At 41.2% G+C, this 15,402-nt stretch overlaps 1 protein-coding gene across 6 annotated transcripts in view; it reads left to right on the top strand.

The window, feature by feature from the left end:
• ints1 (integrator complex subunit 1) overlaps positions 1-15,402 on the top strand; it is a 31,068-nt gene that overhangs the window by 9,896 nt on the left and 5,770 nt on the right. The window contains exons 1-35 of one of the 6 annotated variants that reach the window (XM_085351752.1): positions 2,464-2,508; positions 2,903-3,022; positions 3,125-3,415; positions 3,531-3,727; positions 3,869-4,006; positions 4,090-4,249; positions 4,334-4,439; positions 4,621-4,807; positions 4,988-5,133; positions 5,224-5,365; positions 5,454-5,630; positions 5,714-5,822; positions 5,906-6,026; positions 6,113-6,190; positions 6,291-6,448; positions 6,709-6,808; positions 6,898-6,989; positions 7,085-7,145; positions 7,231-7,428; positions 7,636-7,765; positions 8,626-8,805; positions 8,970-9,119; positions 9,209-9,388; positions 9,477-9,581; positions 9,691-9,858; positions 10,422-10,533; positions 10,615-10,773; positions 10,865-11,011; positions 11,129-11,227; positions 13,223-13,347; positions 13,551-13,805; positions 13,911-14,070; positions 14,154-14,285; positions 14,475-14,643; positions 15,206-15,332. In XM_085351752.1, the coding sequence (XP_085207878.1) occupies positions 2,968-3,022; positions 3,125-3,415; positions 3,531-3,727; positions 3,869-4,006; positions 4,090-4,249; positions 4,334-4,439; positions 4,621-4,807; positions 4,988-5,133; positions 5,224-5,365; positions 5,454-5,630; positions 5,714-5,822; positions 5,906-6,026; positions 6,113-6,190; positions 6,291-6,448; positions 6,709-6,808; positions 6,898-6,989; positions 7,085-7,145; positions 7,231-7,428; positions 7,636-7,765; positions 8,626-8,805; positions 8,970-9,119; positions 9,209-9,388; positions 9,477-9,581; positions 9,691-9,858; positions 10,422-10,533; positions 10,615-10,773; positions 10,865-11,011; positions 11,129-11,227; positions 13,223-13,347; positions 13,551-13,805; positions 13,911-14,070; positions 14,154-14,285; positions 14,475-14,643; positions 15,206-15,332 (4,914 nt within the window). In that variant the 5' untranslated portion in view covers positions 2,464-2,508; positions 2,903-2,967. Of the gene's footprint in view, positions 1-2,463; positions 2,544-2,902; positions 3,023-3,124; positions 3,416-3,530; positions 3,728-3,868; positions 4,007-4,089; positions 4,250-4,333; positions 4,440-4,620; positions 4,808-4,987; positions 5,134-5,223; positions 5,366-5,453; positions 5,631-5,713; positions 5,823-5,905; positions 6,027-6,112; positions 6,191-6,290; positions 6,449-6,708; positions 6,809-6,897; positions 6,990-7,084; positions 7,146-7,230; positions 7,429-7,635; positions 7,766-8,625; positions 8,806-8,969; positions 9,120-9,208; positions 9,389-9,476; positions 9,582-9,690; positions 9,859-10,421; positions 10,534-10,614; positions 10,774-10,864; positions 11,012-11,128; positions 11,228-13,222; positions 13,348-13,550; positions 13,806-13,910; positions 14,071-14,153; positions 14,286-14,474; positions 14,644-15,205; positions 15,333-15,402 lie in introns of those variants that run through there. The other 5 variants (XM_085351755.1, XM_085351754.1, XM_085351751.1 and 2 more) reach the window with 5 other exon arrangements.

The following is a 15,402-nucleotide window of genomic DNA, read 5'->3' as shown; positions in this document are numbered from 1 at the left end:
GAGTAAAATACATTTTGCCAACAGGCTGAGGCTGGGAGTTCTAGAATAATTTGTTCTGTCTAGACAAATCAGAGGCAGAGCTTTTTGGTTAAAGTAACAGTAGACATGTTTGTCATACCGGGAGCTTAGTAGAAGAAGAACTGACAGAAATGGGAAGGTCTGGGGTCGCCTCCCTTCTCTTGGGGGACTGGGCGATCATTTATTGAACTATAAATTCTGCATCATAACTAAGATTATTGGAATATAATATGAGGCTACCTGTCTGAAAAGTGAATCAGAAAGGGACATTTCAACAAGGCAATAATTAACCTTCAGTCCACCCTGGAATAACTCAAAAGGAAGAACTGTAAGGTGATTGAATGTCCTTAAAGCCCAGAGTTCAAAAAGGATTTGATAGAGGAACTGCTGTTTGAAAACCCTCCTGCCTAAGGTCATCTGGCAACTGAAGGAATTTTGCATAGAGGAGTGGTTAAAAAATTTCAACCAGCCAGTGCCAGATAGTAAGCAATTATGTAAAAACTCTTAAAAAAGGTCATTTCTGCTAAAGGGGGCAAAAAAGCACCTGCATCCCTCCACAGAAGAATATTTAATCTTCATATTTTAGTAGAATAGCTGATTGACCTGCATCTCATTCCAGACCTTTGGCTGCGGTGTTTTTGAAAGCGAAATGCAGTTCTTTTATTAAGCTTAAAAGCAGCCAAAGTTTTGCTTGGGTTTAATTTTTTTCAATTAATTTTCACAAAGGATGAAAGTAATTAAACGCATGATGTGAATCAAATGAAGTGATGAGAGCTATCTTGTCTCTTAATTCAGAATAAAGCGCTTAAAACTCACAGTTCAAATGCAATGCTTGCCTTTTTGTCCTCCGACTTCACAAGGGAACACAAAGGAGACTAAAAAATGAAGGTTAAATGGGAAAGAAGAGGGGTATTTTTTTCAAGCTCGACCAGTCTAAAGCTGTAGTGAGGAACAGTGTGCAGAAATAATGATGACTATGATTATGAGATGGCAAAATATCTGCAGACTCTGGCACAAGTGATGATGAAAAAGCTTTGCAAGGCACTGACTGAAACCCATTAAGCAAATGCCAGTAACTATGCTTAAAATGATTCACGGTTTTGCAGCATTTGATAAAGTTAGAGTGATGACATCTGCTGGCCATTTCTTCATCTTTCACTTGGGATTTTAGAAAAAGACCTAATCAAAAAGCTGAGTCAAAGTATAAAACATTGCTGTTATTCTCATATTTTTCTCCAATAGAAAAAGATTTTGGAGATTCTATTGAAAAAAGTGACATATTTAAATATAAATATACTTAAATACTGTAGAGAGTAGTAAAATATTATTTCTGTCTCTTTATGTGACACTGATTTCAACTTAATTTTACCATAAACTATTTCAATTAACACATATTTATTTTTCACAAAATTACTGATGTTAACTGATGTTAACATCAGTAATTTTGATACAAAAACATTTTTATCAACACATTCTTGTTTATTTTTATTTTCATGTTATTAACACTAAAGGGAGAAGAAAAATGTGTGAATCTTTAGCGCCCCCAATTGGTAATATCGCGTAATTACTTCGCTTAAAAAAAAAAAAGAAAAAAAAGAAAAAAAAAGTTTTTTTTATTTTGGAGGTGACCGGAAGATGTTTTAAATTAAGTATTGACCAATGACAGTACACACAAATATACACGTTCGTCTGCTGTGATGGTGCAAACCCTGTGGTGTACAGCACGTTTCCTTTAACGTGTATTACATTAGCATAGATAGTACTGTGACAGCATTATACACACATTATCTATGCTATATCAACAGTAAATGGAAACAGTTATGTATTATGAATCTATAATGTCGTTATTTTGTATAAGGACGCCCTCTGACGATCACCGCTGGCTCGTCAGCTTACAGGAACAATGACATAATACGACTTCCGGTTAAAAAAAACTTGTTACAAAGTTTTAAACAAAGTTATAGGAGAAGATTTGTCATGTCTACCAAGGCAGATGTGATTAAATGATAAGTTTTTCCCCGCAAATAAAACTGGCTAAACATATATAGTTTTTATTATTAGATTTTTAACTTTTTTTACATATTGTAAACCACGTCTACTGGTACTGAAGCTGGGGAATAAAATCATAAAACTGTGATGGCGCAGTTCTGTCGTAAATATTACAGATGAGGGTTAAAGATAAAAATACCACCATGATTGGAAGAGTTAACCATTTTAATCTGTAAAAGTAATTACACACAAATGTTTGCTGCATAGACATTTAAGGATACGACGAACTATTTTACTTTGAACTGATTGGAAATGCCTTAATAATAAAAAGTTGAGAGAAGAGAGCAAGTTCGTATACGGAGGTGACGCTCAAAGTAGATGTACATGATCCTCCCTGGCGCTTGGTGGCGCTTGTTACTTGTTACTTGTTGGTATTATCGAGTAATTTCAGTCGAGAAAAAGAAGCCACCACGGCTCTGTCTGTCTGATAGCTTTGAGGCGGTGAATGACTTTTTTGTGTGAAGTATATCGTCCAGGTATCATATCAGTATGACTTTTATTGAGCATATTAATTAAACGAATTACGGTTGATTTAAATTAAATGAAACCTAACGCCTGTTAGTTGTCAGTGTTAACGTTTAACGTCGTGCTAGTAGTCATATTAGCCATAGTTTTCGTTGTTAGCCTAGCATTTTTTGTCTTGTGTGTTGTAAACATGTAATTAATAACCTTTATAGTGCTAAGCGGCATTGAACGCATCCTTCTTGCTAGTCTTCTTATGCTTTGATTTACTAGCTGTAGAGATTTAGAGCGATTTAAACTGCTATTTATTACTGGTTTTTAACTTTTCTGTTGTTACTAACCTCATGTTTATTTATTGTTTTGTTTTACACAGGCTACACATATGACACATACATGTCTCCCGCTCTACTTTGATTGTAATTGTTCCTACCAGTAAATATGAATCGTCCAAAGCCTACAACTCTTAGGCGCCCCAGTGCAGCGAAACCATCAGGTCGGACTACTTGTGCAACCAAATCCAATCTTAGCTGTGTGTTCCATGTTGAATAGCACCTAGGCACGAGAAACTAAAATTGTAACATCTGCATTTTTGCAGGCCATCCCCCTACAGGAGATTTTATTGCTCTGGGCTCTAAGAGCCAGGGAGGAGAGCCAAAAGCCCCTGCTGTCCTCCTGAAGGCAACCTCTACAAATTTACCTGCTGACCGCAAGAGAGAGACTTCCTCCACTCTGCCATCCTCATCAGGGCTAGCCAACCTAACTAAGCGGCCCAAACTATCCACCACCCCTCCTGTCAGTGCCCTTGGACGTCTCGCTGATGTTGCTGCAGTGGACAAGAGGGCTATATCGCCCTCAATAAAGGAGCCATCAGTAGTACCTATTGAAGGTAACTTTGAAGCCTGTGCATTTCTGAAGTGTTGTAAAATTTGAGATAGGAATGTCAGAAAATCTTCAGGTGACAACTGACAAGGAAAGTAAAAAAATATGTTTCTCTGTGGCAGTTTCTCCAGCAGTGCTGTTGGACGAGATTGAAGCTGCTGAATCAGAAGGAAATGACGATCGCATTGAGGGATTGCTGTGTGGAGCAGTGAAACAGCTCAAGATGAACAGAGCCAAGCCCGACATCACACTCTACCTTAGCCTCATGTTTCTGGCCAAAATCAAGCCCAATGTTTTTGCAACTGAGGGAATTATTGAGGTAATTATTTTAACACAGTTATTCTTCAGTACATATACACAGATGAATAATGTATATCAGCATTGCAATATTTCGCCAAGTGAACCTCACTGATTTGACAAAATCTTTGTTACTTTCCATGTGTTACACTTGTGTCACTAGGCCTTGTGCAGCCTCCTGCGTAGGGATGCTTCTATCAACTTTAAAGCAAAAGGCAACAGCCTGGTCTCTGTTCTGGCATGCAATCTGCTGATGGCAGCATACGAGGAGGATGAGAACTGGCCAGAGATATTTGTCAAAGTGAGAACACCCACAAAATTCAAACACATTTCTGTCATGCATGAGCTCTTCTTATAATTTGTCCTTCTGACATATACTTTCAGGTTTACATTGAGGACTCTCTGGGTGAAAGAATCTGGGTGGACAGCTCTCACTGTAAGAATTTTGTTGACAACATTCAGACTGCTTTTGGAACAAAAATGCCCCCAAAGAGTATGCTGCTCCAGGCTGATACGGGCCGCTCTGCTGGAGATCTGAGTGCAGGTATGGTACATTCAGGTTTCTGTAAGTCAGGACTACTGATGTCAGAAACAAGTGCTGATTGGTCATGCTGCTTTTGATCTTTAGGTAGCAGCCCTCATCCATCAACCCCAGATGAGGATGACAGCCAGACTGAGTTGCTGATAGCTGAGGAGAAACTCAGCCCTGAGGATGAAGGGCAGGTTATGCCAAGGTATGAAAGCTACCAACATAAATGTGACGGCCATAGCGTACAGTCTGTGTGTTCAGATTTACAGCATATATAGGTAACGCGGTAAAATTTTCACAATTGAACAATGAAAAATGATTGAAACAATGCACTGAGCTCCTTGATCATTTTGTGTTTATTGTTCTTATTCACTGGAAACCTGTAGGTATGACGAACTTGCAGAGAGTGTGGAGGACTATGTGCTTGATGTCCTCAGGGATCAGTTGAACCGCAGGCAGCCGATGGACAATGTGTCCCGAAATCTGTTGCGTCTGCTCACAGCCACATGTGGCTACAAAGAGGCAAGACTCATGGCGGTGCAAAGGCTGGAGATGTGGCTCCAGAACCCAAAGGTGAAACCCTTGATACTGACAGCTGTGTTAAATAAATCCATAGTGTTATATAGTTGTACTAATAATATGTTGCAGGATTTGTGTAAATAAAAGGTGAAATGTGGCCTCTAAAGATACAGCTATTGCAATACATTAAAAGTAGGCGACTAAGCATTAGCTTACGTTTTTCTGTGGTTGCAGTTGACTCGCCCAGCTCAGGACCTCCTGATGTCTTTGTGCATGAACTGCAACACCCACGGAGCAGATGACATGGAGGTTATCTCCAACCTGATCAAGATCCGACTCAAACCCAAAGTTCTTCTTAATCATTACATGCTGTGTGTCAGGTCTGTAAAGTTGTTCTTATTGTCACACATCTATTTTGTCATCACAGTCAGTAATTCGCACTAACCGGAGCTTTGGGTATATCTTTGCAGGGAGCTACTAAATGCACACAGAGACAACCTGGGAACTATGGTGAAGCTCGTCATCTTTAATGAGCTGTCCAATGCCCGGAATCCCAACAACATGCAAGTCCTCCATACAGTGCTGCAGCACAGCCCAGAGCAAGCTCCAAAGGTAAAACTAGATCGTTTGGAAAAATTTCAACAGAAATGAAATTATTTTTTAATAAACTCTGCATTTAATTTTATCTTTGTCTCGGCAGTTCTTGGCAATGGTGTTCCAGGACCTGTTAACCAATAAAGATGATTACCTTCGTGCCTCAAGAGCTTTGCTCAGAGAAATCATCAAACAGACTAAGCATGAGATCAACTTTCAGTCCTTTTGCTTTGGTTTGATGCAGGAGAGAAAAGAGGCCAGCTATGTTGACATGGAGTTTAAAGTCAGTGGATATGAAAATTCAGCAGGCCTACTTTGTTGAAGCTGTTTCGTTCATGCATTTAAACTTGGTTATTTCTCCCATAGGAGCGATTTGTCATCCAGGTGACAGATTTACTCACTGTTTCTATGATGTTGGGCATCACCGCTCAGGTCAAGGAAGCAGGCATTGCATGGGACAAAGGAGAGAAGAAGAGTGCGTTCTGTCTATTTGTCCTTCTGCTGTATTTAAAGTAGCTCGACTTGGCTTGGGTTAAACATGTGTCTGGTTTGTTTCAGATCTTGAGGTCCTGAGGTCCTTTCAGAATCAGATTGCTGCCATCCAGAGAGATGCTGTGTGGTGGCTTCACACTGTTGTTCCTACCATCAGCAAACTTGGTGCAAAAGACTACGTTCACTGGTCAGTATCCGTAGCAGATGTGTCGATTGTCCACGTGGAAATATTTTTGCTGCTTTATAAATCATTTATCTGCTTCATGTCTGCAGCCTTCACAAAGTGCTTTTCACAGAGCAGCCTGAGACATATTACAAGTGGGACAACTGGCCTCCGGAGAGCGACAGAAAGTGAGCAACCCTGAAATAGTTGCACATAATTTGCTTTTTGTTATTTCTTAATTTTTTTTAGCTTCTGTAACTTTATGGACCTTTTCTTTTCATTCCTCAGTTTCTTCCTTCGCCTTTGTTCTGAAGTTCCTCTTTTGGAGGACACTCTGATGCGTATTCTGGTGATCGGGCTGTCACGTGATTTGCCTCTGGGCCCGGCAGACGCAATGGAGCTTGCTGATCACCTGGTTAAGAGAGCTGCCGGAGTTCAGTCAGATGGTTTGTGGAAGATCCATTTTGGTTGTAAATGTTTATGACTGCTGTTAAAGTTATTTATGATAAACTCTAGTCGAATGTTTGTAGATTTGTTAAACACTTGTGCCTCTCTTTAATGAGCTGCCATAAATATTTCAAGGGGCAACTTTTATGTTTTTTACGTCTGCTAAGTAATGTTAGGAACAAAGGAAAGACTATTTTCATTGTTATAGTTTTCTTGGCACGATGCGTGCTGCTGAGTTGTCTGCCTGTTTCTTGTTAAGCAGATCTCGAGGTCCTGAGAGTGGAGAGGATCCAGCTCATTGATGCTGTTCTGAATCTGTGTACATACCACCACCCAGAGAACATTCAACTGCCTGCTGGGTATGTCACTTATCCTTAATGGCTTTTAAGAACACATATAGGTCATACTGTTTACAGACTTAAGTAACAAATGACTACTCTTGTTTAAGGTACCAACCACCAAATTTGGCAATATCCACACTCTATTGGAAGGCATGGCTATTGTTGCTTGTTGTGGCTGCATTTAACCCTCAGAAGATAGGTACAGCAGTCATATTTACATACATCTTCATATAAGATAAATTGTTATAGGTATCTGTTGACAGATATGGTGTCTGATATCTTTTTTTCTTTTAGGTTTGGCTGCCTGGGATGGATATCCCACCCTAAAAATGCTTATGGAGATGGTTATGACAAAGTAAGTAAAGGTTATCAGTAACAGTTAAATTATTTAAATGTAATAATTCTGATTGGCTAACACTTTTGTCTCTGTGGTTTTATAGTAACTATACATACCCTCCTTGTACCATTGCGGATGAGGACACAAAAACAGAGATGATCAACAGAGAGTTACAGATCTCCCAGAGAGAGAAACAAGAGATTTTAGCCTTTGAGAGCCACTTGGCTGCAGCTTCAACCAAACAGACCATCACGGAGAGCAACAGCTTGCTCTTGTCTCAGCTTACCAGTCTGGACCCACAGTAAGATACCAAGACAGTTATTTGAGAGTGGACACCCATACTAGAATGAAACATTTTTGCTCATATATTAGGACATTTGAAATCCCCTATTTTACTGAAAAAAATTATATAAGCTTAATATCTTTGCATCACAATGTGAATGAAGTCATAACAAATAATCTTAGCTTTTATTTGCTGGTCAGAATCATAGCTGGTGTTTGTGTTTAGGGGACCTCCTCGTAGACCTCCCCCTCAGGTCCAGGAGCAGGTTAAAAGTCTCAACCAGTCTCTGCGTCTCGGTCACCTCCTTTGCCGCAGTCGCAACCCCGACTTTCTTCTCAACATCATCCAGAGACAGGTAATGACCATTTCAATAACTCTCCCAAACTCTGCATCCCCCCCCATCTCCATAAAATAACCCGTTTTTTTCCCCCTTTTCAGTTTTTTTGTTGTAGTCCCGACAGTTCAGCCACAGTACTGAAAAAGAGCAGTAGTTTATGTTATTAATCAGTGAGTTTTGTCTGTTGCGACTGAAATTTTTTTCAAACTCATCTTCAGTAATTGCCAAACAATGACCAAATTTAAGGCATTACATGGAACATATCGTTTTAAAATGTCCAAAATGACCTGGTCATTGTTGTATTATATTGACTTCAGTACTTATCTAATGTTTCCAAGAACATGTAATATTAGATTATAATTATATTAGATATAAAAGATTAGATTATGCCTCAACAAACATATGATGTGCATATTAGCTATATTAGCTTGGCTTGGGGCTTAGGCTGTACCACCCTGAGTGTGCCCGATTCTCATCTGATCTCAAGAGCTAAGCAGGGTTTGACCTGGTTTGTATTTGAATGGGAAACCACATGAGTGCTGTAAGCTTTAGCATGGTTGAGTTGTTGTTAGTACCATTGCTTCTGGGTTCAAATCCTCTTGCTGTCTTTGGCCTTTCTGAGTAGAGTTTACATATTTATCCCTGTACCTGTGTGGATTCTCCCCAGAAGTGCATGTACTTGTACTTTACTTGGTGTTTCTAAGTTGTTAGTGTGAGTGGTTGTCTCTCTCTTTGTGTAACCCCTGCAAACTGTTCTGGGTGTACCCTACCTCTCACATCCAGACTGATTGGTTGAATGGGACTGACTTGGAAGAAAATATAAATTGTGTTGCTGTTGTAATGTCAGTGTTAAAATGTATATTTTCAATCCCTTACAGGCTTCTTCTCAGTCCATGCCATGGTTGGCTGATTTGGTCCAGTCCAGTGAGGGATCCTTGGATGTGCTCCCAGTGCAATGCCTGTGTGAATTCCTTCTTCACGATGCTGCAGATGACAGCTTGCTCATAGACGATGATGAAGAAGGAGAAAGCAAAGAGCAGAAAGCCAAGAAGAGACAAGTATTTTAATTAGTTTAACATTATTTCTTAATTACACGGCTTCATCCCAAATTCATACCCTCCATACAAAATGTATACATGTGCTTGATAATAGAAATTTGCATCTGGGTACAAAATAAGACTTAATGACTAATCCTATGATTTCTAATCTTTATTCCTGTCAGAGACAACAAAAGCAGAGGCAATTACTTGGGCGCCTCCAGGATCTTTTGTTAGGTCCCAAGGCTGATGAGCAGACAACATGTGAAGTACTGGATTACTTCCTGCGCCGTCTCAGCTCTTCTCAAGTGGCATCAAGAGTCTTAGCCATGAAGGTACCGTCCTGAAAGGATAAAAAATGTTTCATGGTGTTGTGTTGTACGTAAATCATTATTTAAAATATACATTGCATATTTGTGTGCAGGGTTTGTCTTTGGTGCTGACTGAAGGAGGCCTGAAAGATGGGGAGGAGCGAGACCAGCCCATGGAAGAAGACTCTGCAGATGCTGAGCTCTTGCCAGGTTACCAGTGGCTGCTACAGGACCTCCCCAAGCTCCCTTTGTTTGACAGTGTCAGGGGCATGACATCCACTGCCCTGCAGCAGGTCAGTTTTTCTCAACAGTGGACTGGAAATAAGTGTAAAACTTTAATGAAGATTAATAAGAGTTTTGATGTCTGTTAACTTTCTAAAGGCCATTCACATGGAGACAGATCCACAGACGATCAGTGCCTATCTCATCTATCTATCCCAGCATGCACCAGTGGAGGAGCAGGCTTCTCATAATGACCTGGCTTTGGTAATCACAGCGAGTTGCTTGAGTTTCCACATGTCACTTTATTTTAAACCGTTCTTTTTGTCAATGAGCAGTGCTGACATGGGTCTGGTCTCCCTTTTGCTCTCTGCAGGACATTGCCCGGCTCATCGTCGAGCGTTCAACCATCATGAACAACCTCTTTTCCAAACACTCCAGCAGACCTGAGTCTGATGCTGTGCTCTATGCTTTCCTCTCCATCTTCTCTACGTATATTAAGAGGATGAGGAAGACCAAGGAGGGCGAGGATCTTTACAGCTGGGTGAGCACTGGCGATGAATGCTGCTCTCTTGATCTTCTCACTAGCCCACAGCAATTTAAACTTTTCCTCATTTTTAGTCATATAACTACTGTTACAATGTTGGATTCTCTATTAAAGATTTCAAATAATTGTCTAAAAGTAATCCCTGTGATCCAAAAGCTCAGGCTTTAGACTCCACCCTCCTTCTTTAAGGGAGGGTGGTCTTAAAGGGAGATAAAACTGCCCAATGCTGCGTTTAAGATAAATAAGGGTTATTTTAAACCTAGCAAAGCTAGTCTAGTTAAGTGATAAGAAAGTTAACAGAAATTTTTAAAATAGCTCCTCTTTTAAATAAATGTTAAGATTTTAGGCCTTGTAAACTAATAATTTTTCTGTTTTCATTGAACAGTTTTGAGTTAAAGAAAAAAAAATTCTAGTACTGAATAGCCAAGTACAGAAAATATTGAACTTCCACCTGAGAGTCATTCTAAATCGAAGAGTAATTTCTGTTCTTAAACTGGGGACATACACCAGGGAAAGATGCATTTATTTTGTAACTTCATGCTTTATTTTGTGTTTTACAGTCAGAATCTCAAGACCAGGTGTTTCTACGCTGGACTACAGGGGAGACTGCTACAATGCACATTCTTGTAGTCCATGCTATTGTTATCTTGCTAACTCTGGGACCACCCAAAGGTAGCCCTGTTTGCTTTAAAGTACATTGTCAGCACTGCTAAAGGGCTGTAAGAACAAGTTTAGCACTGTGTATCATTACAGGAGAGAGTGATTTCCACATGCTTTTGGACATTTGGTTTCCTGACAAGAAACCTCTACCCACTGCCTTCCTGGTTGACACCTCAGAGGAAGCCCTGCTGCTTCCCGATTGGTTGAAATTGAGGATGATTCGTTCTGAGGTCTCACGACTGGTCGATGCAGGTACAACTTGTCATGTGGATAAAAATCTTTGTTTTTCATCAAATAATTCATTTTTTACTTTTTAATGAATGTGTGTGTACCCTTTTATCAGCTTTACAAGACCTCGAGGCTCAGCAGCTGCTGCTTTTTGTTCAATCTTTTGGGATTCCAGTCTCCAGTATGAGTAAACTTTTGCAGTACTTGGATCAGGCTGTGTCCCATGATCCACAGGCTTTAGAGCAAAACATCATGGACAAGCGTAAGATTTTCTTTTCTTCTGTGTTCTACCTGTTTTTTTGTTTTTGTTTTTTTACTTTTTGGGGGATTTTTTAAAATTGTTTAACATTGATCTTACTGTGTATATCCTCTGTCACAGACTACATGGCCCATTTGGTTGAAGTGCAGCATGAGCGAGGGGCCACTGGGGGGCATACTTTCCATTCTTTACTCAGTTCCTCTCTTCCTCCACACAGAGGTCAGTGTCTTTATCCTGTAAAACATTCAGTGTTGGGAAGGTTACTTTTAAAATGTATTCCATTACAGAATACAGAATACATGCCCCAAAATGTATTCTGTAACCTATTCCGTTACGTTACTCAATGACAGTAACGTATTCTGAATACTTTGGATTACTTAATATATTGTGGCGAGTTCAGACAAGGAGGAGACGGAGGTATCGTTTGGTCTTGCTTCCCGTGAGCTAGCCAGGGAGCACAGCCGTTTATTACATTTGCAGAAGAACACACTGCCACTAGCTAACTGCTCAGCGCGGCAACCACAACACACATAGGGCGCCCTCTGACCCCGAAAGGACACACCGTCGCAGCGAGAGGGCGTCACCCGTCACCATGGCAACATACACAAAACATAACTGTACAAGCAGAACCCCGAACAGCCCTGACCCGCTACAATATTATCATGCTTTTTACAACAACGTGAATGTACTATTGCTGTGTGATTTATTGCTATTACTGAAGGTCCGCGACTCCGAACTGTAGTAAAGGGACCTCTGACTAATGCTGGGCTCACACTGTGCGATTTTTGGCCCATTTTGAGCCGATTTTTGAGTCGTGCGATCGTTTTGGCGATCGGCCCAATTTTGGCCTTCATCGTGCGTCGTGCATCGTGTAGTATACGTGGGGTAACGAGAAGCGATTGACACCTCACGACCAGCTCCCGATCATCAATCGCTTGGTCGTGAGGGTGTCACCGCAGTTTGCCACACTGCGCACGCGCAAACACAAATGTCAGCGAAAAAGACGGCGTAGCACGGCAGTGCAGCGTGTGATCTGGACACAAGCGATGGAGGCACAACCTGTAGAACCATCCGAGCCCTTTCGATGTGGCCTCACAAAATTATCACGACCACAACAACCGTGAAAATAGTTGGATCGACACTGCTGCTCAATCACAGCTGCCTGACCAATGTTTTTCATTAGCAATTTAGCAAAGTTGATGGTGGTGGTGTGTCTGTGTGAGTGAAAGACGGAGAGGGAGAGCGAGCGACAGAATTTCTGTTATAACCTTCATTTTTATGGACGCACAGTGTGAGCACTCAGGTCGCATCAGAGCATCGGGCCGTATAGTGTGAGACCCTGCATCGTGACCTATGAACTTCTAACCCCTGCGAGTCAATCGTACAGTTTGAGCAGGAGCTGAATCGCGCGACTGAAAAAATCGCACAGTGTAAGCCCAGCATAATACGGCGGGGTCCCTGTCGGCTGGTAGCCGAAAAATAGCTCTACTTTGTTGTGTGGGTCAACTTTTCTTGCGACAGACAGAGAGAGGCGTTGAAAGGCTGCTCCAACGGAACTTATTGTTTTCGGAGGAAAACACGAACACAGCGTACAGTCGAGTCTTAATAGCTTACTTACAACTGGGCTCGTCAGGCACTCTTCTTGGCTGCAGTGGTTATTATTATATTTACATGCTTCCAGCTCCCGTTTTTGCTCGATGACTGCTCGTACCTTTCCACTCCCCTTTTTCTCCCTCCTAGCGCTCACAGACACATAACGTATATGGCAGTCCATTCTCCCAGCAGCACGGACTACACTGAACATGATGCTACATTCTTTAGAGCTATGCTTGTAGCATTCTGCCTGTTAGCTTAGCACAACAACAACAACAACGAAAAGGCGCTCTCTCACCCAGGAAACACACAGTCGCAGAGAGAGAGAGCGTCGCCCTGTAACCATGGCAACCGTAACGCTGCCGCCTGGAACAACAGATCGTAGGTGTCAAACAAAACCCAAACAGTCCTGACCCGCGACAAAATGAAACAGGAAAGTACCCCAGTGTATTCCATTTATTTCAACAAAGTAACTGTATTCTGAATACCACCTTTTTAAACGGTAACTGTAACGGAATACAGTTACTCATATTTTGTATTCTAAATACGTAACGGCGGTACATGTATTCCGTTACTCCCCAACACTGAAAACATTTAAGTAAACTGCACTGTTCCCGGCAGATTCATCTGAAACAAGTAAGGCCAAAGTTACAGTGGAAACTCCTCACAGCTCTGTGAAGATGAGAGCAGCCACTCAGCTTCCTGTAGTCGGGCCTGACGATGATCTCACTGGCATGTTGCTTCAGGTAGGATGTACTGGCCATTTATTTCTCCACTCTTTCTGGCATTATTTAAACTATTAGCTCACTTAGTAGACAAGTTACAATTTCCTTTGGGCTGAATTTTATTATTTATTTGAGTTTTAAATCCAAATAAAAAGTAGTTTATTTCTTTTGAGACTGATGTTGGGTAACTTCTCCTACTTTTTTTTTTCTCTTAATCTTTATAGATTTTCCCCTTGAAAGTGGACCCCCGCTGGCATGGCCCTCCTCCCAGTCAGGTCTCCCTGGCCCTCCAACAGGCCTTAGCTAAAGAGTTAATGCGAGCTAAGCAGGGCCAGATTCAGCAGGGTGGTTTGGCATTTCGACTCCTGCAGGCCATTGCAGCCTTGCTCGCTTCTGCTCATGCAGGGCCAATAGTAATATCAATGCATCGGAGTCACTCTCTGTCCTGCCCTCTTATGCGCCAGCTTCATCTCTATCAGGTGGAACACACATACACAAGCAGAGTCAGTTCATATTTCTATGTATTTTTATAAAGCTTCTAAATACAGTATTCCCATCTTTTGCTTTCTGCATGTTCTTTGCAGCGTCTCGTTTCCCAGGACATTGCTTTCTCATCACTGTTTCTCAAAGTCATTGTTGAGATGTTAATCTGGTTAGACAACCCAACTGTAGAGGCAGGACCACTAAAGACTCTGCTCAGATCTTTTGCTGGACAGAACTCTCACAAGCACAGGCTCAGTGATGGTGAGTATGCCAGTAATTTCTTTGCAGATGCTGCTTTATTCATTTTCTATAAACTGCGAGTAATGTGTTTCTCTGCTTTGCAGTACGTACAGGTTTCCTTCACCTGGCTGAGGCGTTGGCATATCGCAGAGATACTGAAGTTCCACTGAGAGCCATCATAGCAATGCTGAAAACTGGAGAGAAATGTAATGCAGAACCTGAACTTGTTGGCAAAGGTAATAATGAAGTCACTGGATTGTTTAGGAGATAGATAGATAGATAGATAGATAGATAGATAGATAGATAGATAGATACAGCAGCTTGAATTAGGAACTATCACTCCCATACTCCCATTTATTGTGTTTAAACAATATAAAGGTGGTCCAAAGCCTATGATAAATACACTACTTATTAATATTTTTCAGTGCTACAAGGGCTGATGGAGGTGAAGTCGCCATATTTGGAGGAGCTACTGTCTCTGCTGATGACTGTTGGTACACAGAATGGGACAGCGGGCTCTGTTGCTATGGTGATTTCTTTGCTCCTTCAGGAAAGCGAGGAGCGAGCTGTGAAAAAGGAAGTGGATTCTAATAAGTGAGCGCTACAATTCTATTTCCCTCACAAGTCATGCAAGAAACATTTATATTTGACAGGACTAGATGGCAAACATGCCTGCCTGGGACAAATAGCAGAACAGCGCCTGCTGCCTGTGGCCTTATACTTTAAACTCCATTTGGATTTTAACGTTGAATTAGCTTTTCAGCTTTGTGGTGGCTTTTCAGATGCACGTGCTATGGACATCAAAGACATCTGTAATCAGTTCTGCCACTGAGAAGTTGCTTACTGTGTTATATATTTTCTGATAGGAGTACAAGTAGAGGGAGTAATAGCACTATTGGATGCTCTCTGTAAATTGTCAGAAAAGGGATGTAGCTCTAAAAGCTTTGTTGTCATTATTGAGGCTAAAATGATAATTAAAGGTGACAAAGACAGGTTCCATGTAACAACTTCAAAATTGGTTTGTTGTTTCTAATTGACCAGTACAACTTTGTTAACACTAAATATTATTATTGATGTGCCTTAGCTCTCCTGTTAGTAGTTAACAGATGCTGAGTTACATTTGTATAAACTAATCCTTTGGTTTGATCTTTGGCAGTGGCTCAGAGGTGACAAAGTCAGGACTTAGCTCTGGGCTTCTGGTTGATTGGCTGGAGCGTCTTGACCCTGAGGTTACTTCAGTGTGTCCAGACCTTCAACAGAAGCTGCTGTTTGCCCTCAACAAGGTAAGATAAGGCTTGTGTGCAGATAGTGTTCTTGGCTTATCACACCAGAGAAGGTGTTTGCTTGGCATTA

This window comes from Diplotaxodon limnothrissa, linkage group LG4, assembly GCF_057381915.1.
Source record: "Diplotaxodon limnothrissa isolate DT_005_m linkage group LG4, D_limnothrissa_male_GT1.1, whole genome shotgun sequence".
Classification (NCBI taxonomy): Eukaryota; Metazoa; Chordata; class Actinopteri; order Cichliformes; family Cichlidae; genus Diplotaxodon; species Diplotaxodon limnothrissa.
The sequence above is the reverse complement of the archived record's forward strand: the minus strand, read 5'-3'. Positions and strand labels throughout refer to the sequence as shown.